Genomic DNA, 19,382 nt, shown 5'->3' on the forward strand with positions numbered 1-19,382 from the left:
ATGAGGATGTCTCTTCCCCAAATTACCATTTGTGTTACGACATCAGGGCATTAAACTAGGAGGTCCAGAAATCACTTACTTCAACCCAAACTTCACTTTCTTCTTCTCCACCATCAGGTCACAGATGTAACGAACAGAAAGATAGCGCAGCAGCTTTATGTCATGACCTCGGACCTTATCAAATAGCTGGGAATCACCATTCCTGGAATAATCGAATAAAGAAAAATGAAGCAAGGTCAGTTCAAAACCAAAATGTAGTGTCTTCTTCACTGAAAGTTCGCTAGTGATACATAATTATTACTGAGGCAATAAGCCCATATATTCACATCGTTCACCTGACGAAGGGGGAAGCCTCCGAAAGCTTGTGAATTTAAAATAAAATTGCTGGACTACAACTTGGTGTTGTAAAATTGTTTACAATATATTTCTAAGAAGATTATTTATGATAGAGCAGCAATATTTGAGATTTTACCAATTCTTCTAAGTGCATCACTTGCTCAAACTATGAGTCAGTTTGGTGGAAAGTCATATTATACAGCTACAGAGCATAAACAGTCCCAGTGTTTAAAATATATTTAATACATAGGAAAATCATGTCTCACGAAGGAAAATCATGTCTCACGAATTTGATTGAGTTTTTTGAAGGGGTAACCAAGAAGATAGATGAGGGCTGTGCAGTAGACGTGGTCTACATGGACTTCAGCAAAGCATTTGACAAGGTACCGCATGGTAGGTTGTTACATAAGGTTAAATCTCATGGGATCCAAGGTGAGGTAGCCAATTGGATACAAAATTGGCTTGACGACAGAAGACAGAGGGTGGTTGTCGAGGGTTGTTTTTCAAACTGGATGCCTGTGTCCAGCGGTGTGCCTCAGGGATCGGTGCTGCGTCCGCTGTTATTTGTTATTTATATTAATGATTTGGATGAGAATTTAGGAGGCATGGTTAGTAAGTTTGCAGATGACACCAAGATTGGTGGCATTGTGGACAGTGAAGAAGGTTATCTAGGATTGCAACGGGATCTTGATAAATTGGGCCAGTGGGCCGATGAATGGCAGATGGAGTTTAATTTAGATAAATGTGAGGTGATGCATTTTGGTAGATCGAATCGGGCCAGGACCTACTCCGTTAATGGTAGGGCGTTGGGGAGAGTTATAGAACAAAGAGATCTAGGAGTACAGATTCATAGCTCCTTGAAAGTGGAGTCACAGGTGGATAGGGTGGTGAAGAAGGCATTCAGCATGCTTGGTTTCATTGGTCAGAACATTGAATGCAGGAGTTGGGATGTCTTGTTGAAGTTGTACAGGGCATTGGTGAGGCCACACTTGGAGTACTGTGTACAGTTCTGGTCACCCTATTATAGAAAGGATATTATTAAACTAGAAAGAGTGCAGAAAAGATTTACTAGGATGCTACCGGGACTTGATGGTTTGACTTACAGGGAGAGGTTAGACAGACTGGGACTTTATTCCCTGGAGAGTAGGAGGTTAAGGGGTGATCTTATAGAAGTCTATAAAATAATGAGGGGCATAGATAAGGTCGATAGTCAAAATCTTTTCCCAAAGGTAGGGGAGTCTATAACGAGGGGGCACAGATTTAAGGTGAGAGGGGAGAGATACAAAAGGATCCAGAGGGGCAATTTTTTCACTCAAAGGGTGGTGAGTGTCTGGAACGAGCTGCCAGAGGCAGTAGTAGAGGCGGGTACAATTTTGTCTTTTAAAAAGCATTTGGACAGTTACATGGGGAAGATGGGTATCGAGGGATATGGGCCAAGTGCAGGCAATTGGGACTAGCTTAGTGGTATAAACTGGGCGACATGGACATGTTGGGCCGAAGGGCCTGTTTCCATGTTGTAACTTCTATGATTCTATAAGCACAAGCTTCAGTTAAGCTGGTGAAGGTCTGGTGAAGGGCAAAACTATGGCAGATGGAGTTTAATGAGGGCAAGTGTGACCCAAGAAAGATAAATCAAAGTATTTTCTCAGTATGAATAAGGTGAACTACTGATGAGAGAATGTATTGGTGGTCCCCACAAGTTTGAGAGAAAAAAGGACTGACAGCATATTTAAGGAACCATAATTTCATCCCTCACAGACAAGCTTATTTGCATTCAGTCCTGCATTACCTTTCTACATTATGCCCTAGGTCACCATTCACTGAAATCTACAAGTCCTGACTTCAAAACAATTGGATCAACTATAATCAGGAAAACAGCAACTTGTAGCTATAAAATCTTTCAAAGGAAAAAACAGGGAATACAAGAAACATAAAAGGTCATTCTCTCATGCAGAACTAGTTCAAGGGGCTACGGCTATACTCTAGATTCACGTGCTTAAGACAAACATTTCTATCACTATCTAATCCTAAACCCCATCAATCAAAGCATGTGCACAGAGTTCAATTCTCAACAGAATGGAGGTATTTCACTTACCGTACTGCAAAATCATCAGGCACTTCATCAGACTCTGCTCCTGCATCATCAGATCCTCCTAAGGAAATAGAGAGAAACAAAAAAGTGTGTAAATAAAGTGTAAAGGTTTTTTGGGCACATGATTAAGGTAAGCAAACAAAGACTGCACTGAGCTTGCACAGATCATAGTAGCTAAGTACTTCAAACACCCAATTTCAGAAAACACTGCATACATTTCAGTGCAATAGTTCCATTTCTGGCACATTTGAACTTTGAAGGCGACTAATGCCTGTTAGTGTTTCGTTTAAGAGCTCTACTATGTTCCTGCCAGAAAGGAAGGCCATTCATTGGCACTGCCTAATTGTTCTCAAATCAGAAGCAAGGGCACAACCTAGTGTATCGGCTTCTTCACAATTACCATTAACGCAACAGCAAATCAGCCCAATTCCAGCCGAGACAGAAGCGTGATGTCATAGTCAGATCTCTTTCTCTCCCCCTACATCAGCCTTTGGGTCACACTTGCCCACATTAAACTCCATCTGCCATAGTTTTGCCCTTCACCAGACCTTCACTGCTCTACACAGTCCTTCACCAGCTTAACTGAAGCTTGTGCTTATGAAGAAATGTAGCTTATAATGTATTAAATATATTTTAAACACTGGGACTGTTTATGCTCTGTAGCTGTATAATATGACTTTCCACCAAACTGACTCATAGTTTGAGCAAGTGATGCACTTAGAAGAATTGGTAAAATCTCAAATATTGCTGCTCTATCATAAATAATCTTCTTAGAAATATATGGACTTATTGTCTCAGTAATAATTATGTATCACTAGCGAACTTTCAGTGAAGACACTACATTTTGGTTTTGAACTGACCTTGCTTCATTTTTCTTTATTCGATTATTCCAGGAATGGTGATTCTGAGAACAGACAAGACATTCTTTGCCACTCAAAAACTCATTATAAAGCTAGTTGTACTCCTACAACTAGCTTTATAATGAATTCAGAACATGCATGTATATTTAATGAATTAAACCACTATTTACCTGAGAATAAGTAGTTGTATCCACTGCGTCCGTACAGCTCCCCCCATCCAGCCAAAGTTGCCGACCGACAAATATGCTGCAATAGGAGAAAGCAACAAAAAGAAATTAAACCTTGTGTATTGAACAAGCAGTACCACTTATGTAAATGACTGCAGTGTAACAAATAAATAAATTGATAAAGTGCACAATAGAGAAGATAACATTTTAAATTGTTTGTTGTCCTATAATCATTAAGGCAGCAGAGCTCTTTGGTTAAAACTGACAATGAAAAGAAATATAACAAATCAAGGTTTACATCTATTATCTATCGCCTGTCAATTTCTGTTCACTATTCATTGCCTCAATAACTTCATCCTTTTTTTTTTGAGGCTGCAGAGCTAGGATTTAGCAGAGAAGTTGACTGGTAAGCAAATACTGACAGGAGACACCAAAAGTTAAGAACACAAGAATTTTTAGGGACAACCCATTAGGTCCAATCTTCTTATTGAGCTCAACCTTTCTGATCATATCCCTCAATTCCTTCACTCTCACAAAACACATTTAGTTCCTCAAACCCACATATGTAGTCAGTTTCAATAGCTTTCCCAGTTAACTTATTCCACAAGTCTATTACACTTTGTGATTTCCCTCCTTCCTCCTAACTTTCTCATTTTTAACACATGTTGCCTAGTATTTGAAATCTTCATTACAATAAACGCATTTGCCAATCCCCTTCACAATCTTGAAAACTTCAATTGGGGCACAATGAAGTCTCTTTTCCAAAGTGGACAAGTCAAATTTCATTTACCTTCCCTCATAAGATTCTTGATACCCAGAATCATCTTGATTGCGCACCTCTGTTTCCTGTCAAAGGTCATAATATCCTTCCTGTGAATTGTGACCAAAACTGCACAAAACACTCCAGCTCGTATGTAACCAATGTTTTATACAAGGGTCACATGACACATTAACCTGTCTCCTTTGTTTTCAAATGCTGATGGAACAACTGTGTATTTCCAGAATTTTCTGATTTTATTTAATGTAATCTCTGATTTCTGTTGTATCCTGTTGAAAATGTAACCCAATACCTTATTTATTTTTGCTACTGCAGCTAAGCATTGGGCTGACACATTATAAATCTACAATAACTCCTCGTCCCTTTCCTGATCAGCATGATGTCGGTCTGTTCCACTCAACAATAATTTTCAATGCTCCATACTAAATATTTTATACTGAACTGCATCTACCACCTACTAACTCAGTTACCTAAAAAAATCCAAATCCTTTTGAATCTTGCTGGATTGTTCCTTACTTGCTGCCTTTTCTTTTGGTAACTACAAAGTGGAAAACTTTGCTTACAATATCCAAAATAGAGGCAATTCCAAGGCTCTCCCTTTGGGTACCTTGCTAATAAACTCTCCAACTTGAAAATTCCGAATTTTTGACGGCCCTCAATTTCCTATTTTTGAGCCCACTACCTGTCCAGCATCATACTTTACCTACATTACCATTAATCACCAATGTAGATACATGTCAAAAGATTTCTGAAAATCCAAGTATATATAAACTGCGTTTCTCTTGTCTCTGGTGTCAGTAATATCTTTGAAAAACAGGTTAGGTAATCATGAACACTGCCCCTCCCCCCCCCCCCCCCCAATGTTGCCCCCGACTCTCCCCCAACTTTGGTTAAGATTTTTTAGGTAACTGGGTTAGTAGGTGACAGATGCAGTTGTGTAAAATAATTAGTATAGAGCACTAAACATTGGCCACAGGTCCTAAGCATCATATGGTGGAAGCAGATTAGTGGTCACTATACTGCAATACCATAACAGATCATATCAAAAGTAGGCAACAAATATCAAGCAAAATGTCACATTTTTAAAATCAAAAAAGGTACATGGAGTTACTTTATCTCCCTGAGAATTTGGCAATTCAATTTTTTAACCTATCCGATTACTCCCTTCTGATTCTAGAACAATTAAATTCCATTCTACAAAACATCAACAGGTTAGGCTGATGCAACAATTATTGCCATTCTCTGTGCAGTCTTTTCCAGTTTACTTATACACTTTTCTGTTTACCCAATTTCCTTCCTAAATTATATATTTTAAATCAAGCTCATGTCACATAAAGTAACCTTCCTCTTTGTTCCACCATTTTGCATTTTGAATTAAAATATCAACTGGAAACTCAACTGAGGAGAACGTCTAAACACTAAGAAAAAATAAGAGTGCATGAAAGCATGATTCAAACCCAGTCCCCAACGCAGAAGAAATTTCTGACAGCGACAATTCAGTACTCATCTTGACCACTACAATAATTGTTTGAGTCAAAACTTTTGATCAACCTATAATTTCAGGACCATACCTTTCCGTGGTACAAAATGACCGGGCAGACAAAGCGACTACGACATCGTGCCATCTTACTACGGCTCACAAAGTCCTGCAGTTTACTAGTCTGAACTGTACTCTCAAACCTTTAAAACAGAGGGAAAATATTAAAACTAGAATTAACCAGCAAAAATACAACACATTGATATTCCATACATGTGCAAAATGTCACCACAGGGAGAATAGTTTTGTACGCACATGGTGACATGACTCCTGCTGCCAGTTTGGGAAGTGCTTCACAAGGTCAGGTGAGATGGTGAGGCTAACAGTTTTTATAGATGAAAGAAGATTAAGGGTAGGGCCAAAGGAAAGAAGTAGTAGCTGTTGGTTAGAATTTTAAGAGAAATGAAGAAGTGAAAGAAGCCTGAATTTTTACTGCCCTATCGTAGGGTATGGAGATCAAGAAGAAATTATTCAGACATTGAACTACAAAAAGAATGGGGTTTTGGAGCAATGAGGCCCGAGTACAGAGCTCCAGAAACCTTTCACATATTGTGGAACTGTTTTCACTATATGAAATATGAAAACCTTTGACATAATGTGGAACTGTTTTCACAAGATGAAATATAAAATAGAAATAGGATATTACCTCTCCCTTGTGTTTTATGACTAAATGAAAGGAAGCATGTTGTAGAAATGTTCAACAATCTGTATCTGCTTTCCCCAGTGGTGCATTGTGCTGTCATATGACACCCTACTTATCCTAGTAGAATCAAAATGGATCAATGGGACAAGCATCACTGGGAATTTGGCCATGCGACAATTCAACTGAAAAATCAACACCGTGACCACAATGTTGCCTGACTGTCAAACATAACCTAGTTACAAAATGTACAAGAAAAAAGAAATTGAACAGTGTTCTTTCAAGCTGTAGAACTGCAAGTATAAACCCACCATACAAGAACATCTCAAAGACTAAACCACACGATTGCAAAGGATTTTTTACATTAAGGGGGCAGATGTCAACCATGGATCTTCGATGAAAACAAAAAATAAAATTACTCAATACAAGAAATCCCTCAGGCGTCTGACATTTCAGGTTGGGTGAAGGTTCCAATTTGCACTCAGCTGACATCAACCACTGGCTCAGTGTGTGCCTACACACTCACAAACATGGCTTGGCACTCTTTCCATTCCTGATGGCGAATAGTAGCCTGTGTCATTTCCTTGTCAAAGACGTGTCCACCTCAGGACTCCACCTGACCTGAAATTTCAAATTTCCTCAAGGTTTGCTGTCATTATATACTCTCTAATAGCTAGATGTTAAAAATTAAACTTGTAAGTAGGCAGCATCGAATGGGAAGGTGCTCTACACTGTTTCCTCTGCAGTATTATCATTCTTCCATAAGCTAACCAGCATACTTAAGTTGAATAGTATCTCTTATAATTCAAAACGCTCTGCATATGTGTACATTCCGCTAAACTGCATACTTTAAAATATGTCTGGCTACTTGTTAAGAATTAATTATTCGACTGGAGAGAACTAGGTGGTCCTGACAGCCAGTATCTAAGAAAATTAATGAACCAACTCACTACTACACTAACATGGCTCAAAACCCACATTCTGTTTTTAAAAAAATAAAATGAACATCCCCAAATGTTTACTTCCCTTTTTCAATGCTAATAATAAATGCCCAAAAAAAAAAGCACATATCATTAGTTACTGCCATTAGGACCGTTTCACCAGTTACTGCTCTTAAAACATCGGTCAAAGGGTGTATCAACACTTGCAACCCCTTCTGCACCTATTAGAAGTGGCTGCATAGCACTGGCATTTCATCTGGTCATTTTAATTACGATAACTCCAGCGAAACGGACCTGTAGATGAAGTGTTTTTTTATGTAATGGTGGCAGCCACAGCAGATATTATCAGTGGGCGAAAAATACTTAGGGGTTGCAAAAATTTGTTTGAAGCCAGAGGACATCCTGTTTATTCGATTTTTAAACAGGTCTGGAATATTCCATTAAGTTGTATCTAAAGGAGTTTTGCTAGAGCTGGTTTGCATTTCAAATTACAGCTACTTCTGAAAAAGTAACGGTAATGAGGATCAGATCAGAAGGAGCAGCCTACTCTAGTATTCAATGCATGACGAAACAAATATGTGGATTCCCATAGACTATTTTGACCACTTCTCCATTCTTTAGTCAAGGTACAGAGTAAAAATAGTGATTTAAAAATGCACAAAAATGCAGAAATATCACTTTTGGATCAGGAGCTCAACAAATTTCTAAATATCAGTAGTGCAGCACAAACAACTATTCATTCAGCAACCTAGATTAAAACAGAATACAATGAAAGAGATTGATTTAGTTTCTGAATGTGTCACTGTGTCTAGCTGAGACTTGGCACTGGTTTGACCACATTCATCGTGATTATTGATAAAATGTACCTATGTTGCACGTTTTATGAGCTGATAGGGAACTCAATAGAACAAGGGTCAATGGAGATATGACCTACAAGAATTTTAAAACTTTAAATCGAATGTGGAGTTTCCTGGAATAGATAATATTATGTAACATTCAAGAGAAGCAGGATTCCAATCAAGCTACAAATAAAACACTATGCATTCTTCTTTATTAAATGTGTCATTCACCTTCATTATCATCAACTCAGTATGATTACATTAATCCTGCTCTGTAACCAGTCAATAGGTGATGTGTACAAATAATCCAGCTGACTCTTTTCCCCCTCCCTTCACTATGGGTAAAGTGCCTGCTCTCTAGAAGACCAGAAAATAAAATATATAATTTAAAGTGAAAAGAAAAATAAAATTATGGGACTTAAAGGAGACATCAACCATTTTGAAACGATGGCGAATAAAGTTTCATAAAGAAATTGTAAAGTTAAAAGCTGCTGTGGTTTGTACATTATATTATTGATATCTTTAAATCAATATCAAGAATTCCAGTTCATATGGGATGACCTACTAGCCTGTAAAACTAAATGGCCCCATATCAAGCATTGTGTATTTGACAAAGTCTATATTTGATGAAATATTAGAAACACAGGAAGCAATTGACTGGGTGGTAACCTGGTAGAGGAGACTGCTCACCTGTCATAGAACCTGCCTGATTGCTATTGGAAGGTACAGGCTGCGACAAATATAATTGCTATTGCTTGGGTGTGAGCCTCAACAGTGAGTGTCAGTGAGGTATTCGAACTTGATGTATCGGACATTGCAGCTGATCTCAATTCTATTCTCACCTGACACCCACACACTTCCAGTCAGGTCATTAAGCTTGGACCGGATGAATTTAAAAAACACACATGAAGCAGATTATTTTCTCCTAGACTGAATCTCACCATTAAAATATTTTCAGCTAGTCCCAACCTAAAATAATAGAACTCAAACACTGAAAATGTTGGCCTCCATGAAATTTTCACGAATAAAAACATCGAATTAAAAACCACTCAAACGGGTCTATTTTTCCATTTTAGCATAGACATACTAATATTGGCCTCAAAATGATCAATAGCATCTTAGAGAAGCACATACCAACAGGAGGACCACGCCTATAATTACGAAGAAGCAGAACCCACTACCAATTTTTTCACCCAAAAGGGAATAAGTAAAAGGGAGTACTGGGGAACGGGACACTTTCCAACTTTACCACCAGGTTCTGGCATTAAGTAATCCTGAATCGAGTATAGCAAGGACCAAATAGAGTAATGCTTCCTGCACTCTGCCTCAATCGTGCACTTTAAGTCCCTCAAAACTCAAAGAGAGCATCCCCTATTGAACTAGTGTGGATTGCCCATATAGTACCAGTAATATCAGGATAGGTGATAATAAGGCGACAGGCAAGTCCCCACAAGGAGGGAAGAATGAGACATTCTTCCTTCACAAACGGCACGACTTTTTAACATCAGAAAAAGTTTCAAAACATAAGTCCTCTTTTATCAAGGATTTCGCAAAAGATTCTGGTGGAGCAGTTCACTTGAAAAACTGACTGAACAAGTCCTATGCACCTACCAGCCAATCAAAGTAGCATCAACAGCAATAAAAGAAACTCATAGCACTAATCGGTCACATCCACTCTTCCTCCCAGGTCCAGCAGTCAGAAGGGAAGGATGAAGCAAAACCAGATGCAAAAATAATTTGCAGTTTTTTTTGCATTTCAACCAATTGCATCAGTTAATTCTGAACATGATAACCTCTCCTCTCCCCGTTTCTCAGATTTATATAAATTATTATATAACCCTTTTTTCAGCTACACTCTTCTTCCTATAACCTTAACCAGCTAGTCTTATTCCATTTTATTTCTGTTTCTTGGGCTAAAATAGCTTCCGCTATCATCTTTGACATCCAGCCCAAATTTGCTTAATAAAATAGCAAGATCTCCACTGACGGCTCAGTGAGATTATACAGCAAGTAACTGGCCACCCAGACTAGAAGGTCTCAGGCTCGCTCCCCAATCTATGCCAAGTTAGTTGATAGTCAAGGCATCAGTATGGACACCACAACTGGTTCCAATGGTGCTGGCCTAAGGACATAAGATGGAAATCCATGTATAAATTCCCAATGAGGACAGAATTGGCCTTGGCGGCGATGTCCCAAGCAGTCAAATAGATCATCAACACTAAGTCTCACACAAATAATGGCACCTTGGACAAGGTACTGTGGAAGGCTACGCACATGGAACCATACTCTTGAAAGTTAAGAGGCACATAAAAACTGGCAAGAGCAGGAAAAGATTAGAATGTATGTTCCAGGAGCACCCAGCAGCCTCACAATTCTAGAGGGGCAAGATGATAATGATCATTGAAGATGTGGAGTGTATCATAAAACATGCTGCTGGTGAAAGAACAGCCAAACAGAAGTCTATCAAAAACAGGGCTTTGCACTACTAGTTTAAAAAAAATTGATTTTACAAGCATCAGAGACTAAACCTACTTTTATATTGCTGCCCAGGTCTTGGGAGAGTGAGCTGACTGCACCACTCTCCTGCGTTTAGTAGTCGATAATGCAGCCATTCTTCCCGTAAACCGACTCCACAGTGAGCCTTGATATTCGATCCATGTGTAAAATGTCACCGCAGGGAGAATAGTTTTGCATGCACATGGCGACGCCACTCCTGCTGCCAGAGCAGTACAGTTACTGGCCTCCTGAAAGCCAGCAGGGGTCAAGGATACCTGGTTTAAAAAGGTCTTCCAGACCACCAGACTTTAAAAATCCAGCAAGATTGCCTGGATGTCGACACCAGTTACGTGAGGCCTGTTATATGGAAGCCAGTAGCTAAAGTCAGATATAAAAGCAGCTAAAAGGACCCTTACAAGTTCTAGTACTGAAAAACACCAACAGTCAAAGCAATTCAAGAAAAATGCCCTCTTTGTATGATCTTAAAAAATGAATGTCACCATCAGGACCATTTTTTAAATAATTTGATTCACCGTTTGTTTTCCTTGTCTATTTGCTTTTAATAGTTTTGTTTGAACAGAGAGAGGGGCAATGACATGATGGGAACGGATCTGAGGAGTTAAGAGACCAAGAGTGCAGCGTAAGCAGTTGGAATGATTTGTTGTTAAGCATACCCTGCATCGCTACTGATTTCAATTCACAAATCTGGCTCAGCAACACCTCCCAGCAAGATTCCCCTGATGTCATCAGTACTGTTGACAAAAAAAATGATTCCCTCCTCAAAAAAGAAAATTCACAGAAAAGTGGAAAAACAAATTTAAGTAACTTAAAGTTAATTCATTCTATACGCAGCCTCTTCTGAATCACTCCAAGCAGCAATTTTCAGTCTTCTCCAGTTGCAGCCAAAGGCAAAGCCAAAATTACCAGCATGCTTTTATTTTTCCAGAGAGGAGGGGTATGGTCAATTGACAGAAATATCTGTTGTCTTGGACTGTTTTAAAAATTGGCCTAAGTAAGGGGCAATCTATTACTGTTCTAATGCAATGTGCCACAGGTGATTCCGCAGTGAGTTCCCAATCTCAGCTATTTCCATTTGGAGAGGCATAGAGCAGGTGTCAGATATTTTCCCCAGAAGTACTGGGAAAAACATTTTTTTTAAAATCCCAGGCAAGTTTCCCCACCCCTTTTCCCTCACTCTGTTCCTTCTTATAAGCTGTTCATCTTTATTTTATTTATTCGTTCACGGGATGTGCGCGTCGCTGGCAAGGCCGGCATTTATTGCCCATCCCTAATTGCCCTCGAGAAGGTGGTGGTGAGCCGCCTTCTTGAACCGCTGCAGTCCGTGTGGTGACGGTTCTCCCACAGTGCTGTTAGGAAGGGAGTTCCAGGATTTTGACCCAGCGACAATGAAGGAACGGCGATATATTTCCAAGTCGGGATGGTGTGTGACTTGGAGGGGAACGTGCAGGTGGTGTTGTTCCCATGCGCCTGCTGCCCTTGTCCTTCTAGGTGGTAGAGGTCGCGGGTTTGGGAGGTGCTGTCGAAGAAGCCTTGGCGAGTTGCTGCAGTGCATCCTGTGGATGGTGCACACTGCAGCCACAGTGCGCCGGTGGTGAAGGGAGTGAATGTTTAGGGTGGTGGATGGGGTGCCAATCAAGCGGGCTGCTTTATCTTGGATGGTGTCGAGCTTCTTGAGTGTTGTTGGAGCTGCACTCATCCAGGCAAGTGGAGAGTATTCCATCATCTAAAATATCTTCTAGTTCTGATGAAGTGTTATGCCTGAAACGTTAACTTGTCACTTCTCTCCACAGATACCATGCCTGACTTGCTGAGTGCTTCCAGCATTTTCTGTTTTTGTCCCCACCTAGTCACTAGTTACAGAGCTGCACTGGCTGAGGCTTAGGACAAGACTGCCTGCCTATCCACTCAGCTTAGGAAAGAGTCATGAGCCATAAGGAAACCTAGACAGGAAAAGGAGAAAAATTACCTGAATATTTGATAAGACAACTGTCAACTACACATTAAGTCATTGTAAGGAGCCTCAGTGACAAGACATATTCAAACTTACAGCATGTTATTAGCAATTAATGCTTCACAACCTGCTATGAATGAAGGAAATTCCTGCTCTATCCTCTTGTTCCTCTCCTCCCCCCAAAACAACTAAGCTTGCAAGTTCTCTGGGAAAACACGATAGAAACATGAATGATCTCACTGAATTCACCAAGTGTGCTAGTTGTATAGCCTACTTTGATTAAATCCCATTACCTGTCCTTGTCACCCTCTGTGCTTGCATATTCCATAAAGATGATCTGGCGGGGGTAATGTCCACAAAGCTCTCCATTTGGGTTCTGGATCACGCTGTACACATAGTCCCTCCTGAACAACTCCAGGCAACGATTCTCAATCTTCTCCACCTGTAGCCAAAGAGAAAACCAAAATTACCACAGCGGAGGGATATGGTCAACCAACAGATAAATCCACTGCCTTGAACATAACATCTAAAGGAAACCATTGTCCGAGGACCCTACAGTCATTTTTCAGTTACTTCTGACCGACCTCTGTACAAAAGGTATTATTGCAGGTGATTTTTTTAATATAAAGTCGATGTTCCAGTATTCCTTCTAATCAACTCAGTGGGTCTAGTGTTCAGTTGCTACGTCATGTGCACATTAAAGCCAAAATATAGGGTAGCCAATTAAAGTGTGTCAAGAGAGCATGCACTCAGTGATTTATTGAAGTTCATATGTATAACTCGAGAAAGAGCAACAGGCACCGCCTTTCATGACCTCAGGACTTCCCAAAGCGCTTCACAGCCAATGAAGTACTTTTCAAGTGCAGTTACTGTTGTAACGTATGGAAACACAGCAACGTCCCACTAACAGCAATGAGATTGACCAGATAAACTCTTTTAGTGGTGTTGGTTGAAGGATAAATGTTGGCCGAAGGATAAATGTTGGCCAGGACACTGGAATTCATCGACTCTTCTTCAAATAGTGTCATGGGATCTTTTACATCCACCAGGATGGGGAGATGGGGCCTCAGTTTAACATTTCATCCAAAAAACAGCACTTCTGACAGTGCAGCACTCCCTCAACACTGCACTGAAACATCAGCCTAGATTATGTCCTCAAGTCTCTAGTTTGTTGACTCAGAAGTGAGAATGCTATTACTGAGCCAAGACTGACATAGATGTAAAAAAAACCTTTTGTACTTTATACAAATGAAGATGATCTAGTGATGTGCACATAAATTGCATATTTCATCTTCAGCACTGAATATATAAGTGCTTTCAAATTAGAAAGTTAAGTATGCTCCCCAATTGCTAAGCTGCTTAAGGTGGTGAGCAACTTAACTGTACTGACCAGCAAGGTCCCCGAGCAGTAAAATTGGGGTCAGCACACTTAGGCTAGGGAAGAGAGAAATTAGCCAGGGTTCCTGCTCCTGATTGCTATTTAACAATCCCTTTTGTAAAATATGTGGACATTGTGCGAGGACAGGACTGGGGTCACATATGATACCTCCAACTACTGAACAGTCCACTGCTGCTTTAATCACATTGTCCAGGCTCACACATGAAGAATGGTCACTGGGGCGAGGAGCTAGAGGGTATCCAGCACCTGGAGAAAGGTTAGTAGCTTGAGCAGATAGATGTCCTATGAAATCTAATGGAGAAATTAGGTGATAAATTTTGGGAGCAAGAATGAGAGGACATAAACGCTAAATGGTATATATACTTGTCCAATAATGATAATGGCACTATTGGTGTAGTATTGATTGTAAACTGCCACAGCCTTTAAGGCAATTCAAAGCTTCTCAGCTGGGATTGGCCTCAGAGTGATATTGTTCACTGCGCAGTACTTAAAGGGTGAACCAGAATTATACTTCAAAACATATTGCTGTAAATAGGTCAACATGTTTTGATCAGGACTGAACAAAGTGTACATTCACAAATGGAAAATAAAATTTGCACGGAGTGGGGCAGGTCCTGCTGTCAAATGACAGTGAAAACTTATGATGGAGGCAGATAAAGAACCAGATTCAAAGTGTATTGTGCAATACAATCTTAGCTTGGTTGAAATTATAAACTCCCCATCCACAAATGACAATCACCACAGATGGCAAAATCCAGGGAAGGGAGTTGGTGGGGGGGGGGTCTCGCAGAAAACACCAGCAAATTGACCAAAAACAAATCAAATCAGATTTAAAAATATGAAAATTGCACAAATGGCAGTTGACTGCTTTCTTTCCTGAAGTGAAACCCTCTGCATTACCAATCAGGTTTTCTGCCACTGGCCAAATTTGAGCTTAACTAGTAAATTATGAAACAGCAGGAAGTAAAACACAAAGAATCTGGTGCTGTGTCTGAGGTGGAAGTTAGTACTTATTGCTGACAATTCACATCACAAGGATAGAGACTAAATTCCAAATACAATTAAACACGTGAGTCTGTGGCTGGCTGCCACAGCACAATCAGTGCTCCCAATGTATTGCACAGCATTGGTAAGGCACAGCTCCTGCCTGTTATTTCTCCCATGGCACTGAGTGGAAACTGGCCAAATGGACATCAAGTCACTGCTGGACTTCGGGACTGACCAACAGAATCACTAGGCATTGGCAGACAAACCAGGATAAGATTTCCCACAACAGACTGTCCCCTTTCTCCGCTAGCCATGTGGCACATAATCAAAATGGAGGCAAGAAATGAATTCTTAAATACAGGTTAAAGGGCGCATGAGGGTAGTATGCTGAGTATTAATGTGCAATACCAGACAGTAGGAAACTTGAAAGTTCAAACCCCCCAATCTGCTCAGTTCCTGGTGTGAATCATGCCAGGCAGAGAGTACAGCACTGAAGGGGTGGTACCAGGCACCTCCTAAAAGTCATTTAAAGGATGCACTGGGTTCGGGCTGCACATCGGACTCAGATGCCAATGAAAACACAAGCAGACTTGAAATAGAAAGACATGGGATCAATTTAAAAGGGAAAATGATACAGCAAGAATAATCTGAACAGAATGAGGTTTACTACATAAAATAATTTTAAAGGAAAAACACAGGATGAGTAAAAACAAGTTACAACTTCCAAAAGGCAGATGCAAATTACCAGTAAGTTCACAAAAGATGGACATAACAATTGTTATGAGGAACATGAATATCAGGGAAAGGAGGAGTATTTTTAATGCAAAATATGCCACCAAAAATATTGTGGGTATGAACGTCCCTCAGAGGAATTGTTCTACATTCATCTAGTGTTGAAGAACTAAATCAAAATTATCTCATTCTTCGAACGTGTGTTTTAACATGTAAATTTTGTCACTGTCTAAAACCTTGTTAGTGTAGATCCAACAAATAGTTTATCTAGAACTTGGAATGGCTTAAAATCTGTTTTTATATGTATGAAACGGTTGTCTCCAAAGATTTTTCACTAATATTTCACACAATTAAATATTCTTTATCCATGTAAAGGATTAGGCTCCTCACACTTCAGAACACAATACCAACAGCAGACTGAACATAAAATGTTATTAAGAAAGAACTTGCATTTATATAGCACCTTTCAATACCTCAGGAACTTCCAAAGCGCTTTACAGTCAATGAAGCACTTTTGAAGTGTAGTCACTGTCTGTAATGTAGTGAAATGCAGCAGCCAATTGGCACAGATCAAGGTAGCACAAACAGCAATGAGATAATGACCAGATAATCTGCTTTTAGTGATGTTGGTTAAGGAATAAATATCAGGCAGAACACCGGAAGAACTCCCCGACCTTCTTCGAATAGTGCCACGGGATGTTTTACGTCCAACTGAGAGGTCAGACCAGGCCTCGGTATAAAGTCTCATCAGAAAGATGGCACCACTGACAGTGCAGCACTCCCTCAGTACTGCACTGAAGTGTCAACCTAGATATATGCTCAAGTCTCTGAAGTGGGACTTGAGCCCACAAACTCTGGCTCAGATGCAAGACAGCTACCACTGATCCAAGGCTGACAGTGTTACTCTAGGAAACCACCATAGTGTTTTTCTAAAACTATACAATATATTTTTTTTAATTCCATGGGCTTATCTAAGTGAAGGACTTTTCTTTTCCATCTCTTTTTCTCTCTCTCTCAAGCCACTCTCTTTCTTTCTAATTTGACTAATTCCCACTATTTCCTTCTCCGTCGCTCGATCTGTTTCTTTCTCTATCCTTAAATTTAATTGGTTATGGAGATAGGCCATTGGGCACAATGTTCATGAGGTCCCAGATGCAACGTTGACATCGCTGCGCCGTTATCAACTCGTATTTGCGGTGCAAATATAGTGCGATCTGAAGGGTGAAGTAAAAAGTCCAGTTAACATCACTCGCCACAAGATGCAGCGTTCCAGCAATTTCTGGGCCATTATTTGACGCTGTCACTCTTGGCTTTTGGGTTATTTGACGCTGTCACTCTTGGCTTTTGGGTTATTATTTGACGCTGTCACTCTTGGCTTTTGGGTTATTATTTGACGCTGTCACTCTTGGCTTTTGGGTTATTAATTGACGCTGTCACTCTTGGCTTTTGGGTTATTAATTGACGCTGTCACTCTTGGCTTTTGGGTTATTATTTGACGCTGTCACTCTTGGCTTTTGGGTTATTATTTGACGCTGTCACTCTTGGCTTATTATTTGACACTGTTACTCCAGATTTGGGTTATTATTTAACGCTTTTACTTCTAGTTTGGGTTATTATTTGACACGTTCCTCCCGGGTTACTTTTAGTGATGCTGTTACCTTGTGGTTCGCCTCCTTGGCCCGGTACTGGTGCTTGGAGAAATGTTCAATCAGTTCTCCGATCTCCTCGCTCCTGCTGCCCAGGGCAGGCCCAGCCAGGCTCGCCTCCCACATCTCGCAGCCCTCACTCCACTCCCCGATCCGCACAGCCTCCACCGGCCTCTCCCTGTAATGTACCGCCGGGGCTGCAGCCCATGGCCCAGCCGCTCCCGCCGAACCGGCCCCGACCTTCCCTGCGGTTCTCACCGCCCAGCAAACCAGCCGCTTTCCGGGGACCACGGGCCCAGCGCCCGGCCTCCGACCGCACTCCCCGCGACGTATGCTGGCAGGGAGATGCGCGGCTGGCGATTTCCGAAAAGCCTTTTCCCGAACTCGCAGCGCTCACAGTCCGAAACAACTCAGTTACAACCCGGCAGCAAACTCAGGAAACACCGCCTGAGCCATCGTCATGGGATACCACCCTGACCTCTAACCCCACCAACGTAATGGGAAGTGAACCTGACCTCTCACCCCATTGCGTCACAGATTACCAGCCGCACCTCTCGATCAGCATGCCTCCCAAACTTGGCTTCTCACCATTACCGTTCGATACAAGACTGGTCTCTCTCTCCCTCCATCAGAATGGAATTCCAGACTGGTCTCTCTCTCCCTCCATCAGAATGGAATTCCAGACTGGCCTCTCTCTCCCTCTATCATAATGGAATTCCAGACTGGCCTCTCTCCCTCCATCAGAATGGAATTCCAGACTGGCCTCTCTCCCTCTATCATAATGGAATTCCAGACTGGCCTCTCTCCCTCTATCATAATGGAATTCCAGACTGGCCTCTCTCCCTCTATCATAATGGAATTCCAGACTGGCCTCTCTCCCTCTATCATAATGGAATTCCAGACTGGCCTCTCTCCCTCCATCATAATGGAATTCCAGACTGGCCTCTCTCCCTCCATCAGAATGGAATTCCAGACTGGCCTCTCTCCCTCCATCATAATGGAATTCCAGACTGGCCTCTCTCCCTCCATCAGAATGGAATTCCAGACTGGCCTCTCTCCCTCTATCAGAATGGAATTCCAGACTGGCCTCTCTCCCTCTATCATAATGGAATTCCAGACTGGCCTCTCTCCCTCTATCATAATGGAATTCCAGACTGGCCTCTCTCCCTCTATCATAATGGAATTCCAGACTGGCCTCTCTCTCCCTCTATCATAATGGAATTCCAGACTGGCCTCTCTCTCCCTCTATCATAATGGAATTCCAGACTGGCCTCTCTCCCTCTATCATAATGGAATTCCAGACTGGCCTCTCTCCCTCTATCATAATGGAATTCCAGACTGGCCTCTCTCCCTCTATCATAATGGAATTCCAGACTGGCCTCTCTCTCCCTATATCACAATGGAATTCCAGACTGGCCTCTCTCCCTCTATCATAATGGAATTCCAGACTGGCCTCTCTCTCCCTATATCACAATGGAATTCCAGACTGGCCTCTCTCCCTCTATCATAATGGAATTCCAGACTGGCCTCTCTCCCTCTATCATAATGGAATTCCAGACTGGCCTCTCTCCCTCTATCATAATGGAATTCCAGACTGGCCTCTCTCCCTCTATCATAATGGAATTCCAGACTGGCCTCTCTCCCTCTATCATAATGGAATTCCAGACTGGCCTCTCTCTCCCTATATCACAATGGAATTCCAGACTGGCCTCTCTCTCCCTATATCATAATGGAATTCCAGACTGGCCTCTCTCCCTCTATCATAATGGAATTCCAGACTGGCCTCTCTCCCTCTATCATAATGGAATTCCAGACTGGCCTCTCTCCCTCTATCATCATGGAATTCCGGACTGGCCTCTCTCTCCCTCTATCATAATGGCATTCCAAACTGGCCTCTCTCTCTCCCTATCATAATGCAATTCCAGAATGGCCTCTCTCCCTCTATCATAATGCAATTCCA

General features: G+C 41.3%; 1 protein-coding gene across 3 annotated transcripts in view; it reads right to left on the minus strand.

Moving 5' to 3' along the window:
• Positions 1–17,891, minus strand: part of LOC137310121 (myotubularin-related protein 14-like) — a 74,481-nt gene extending 56,590 nt beyond the window's left edge. For all 3 annotated transcript variants that reach the window (XM_067978092.1, XM_067978093.1, XM_067978091.1), the window contains exons 1-6: positions 17,435–17,891; positions 12,952–13,100; positions 5,805–5,913; positions 3,459–3,534; positions 2,432–2,489; positions 80–202 (exon numbers count right to left, since the gene is read on the minus strand). In XM_067978092.1, coding sequence (XP_067834193.1) covers positions 80–202; positions 2,432–2,489; positions 3,459–3,534; positions 5,805–5,913; positions 12,952–13,100; positions 17,435–17,548 — 629 coding nt within the window. In that variant the 5' untranslated portion in view covers positions 17,549–17,891. The remainder of the gene's footprint in view (positions 1–79; positions 203–2,431; positions 2,490–3,458; positions 3,535–5,804; positions 5,914–12,951; positions 13,101–17,434) is intronic.
• Between the last annotated feature and the right edge of the window lie 1,491 nt (positions 17,892–19,382).

The sequence above is a fragment of the Heptranchias perlo genome, unplaced genomic scaffold (assembly GCF_035084215.1).
Source record: "Heptranchias perlo isolate sHepPer1 unplaced genomic scaffold, sHepPer1.hap1 HAP1_SCAFFOLD_222, whole genome shotgun sequence".
Classification (NCBI taxonomy): Eukaryota; Metazoa; Chordata; class Chondrichthyes; order Hexanchiformes; family Hexanchidae; genus Heptranchias; species Heptranchias perlo.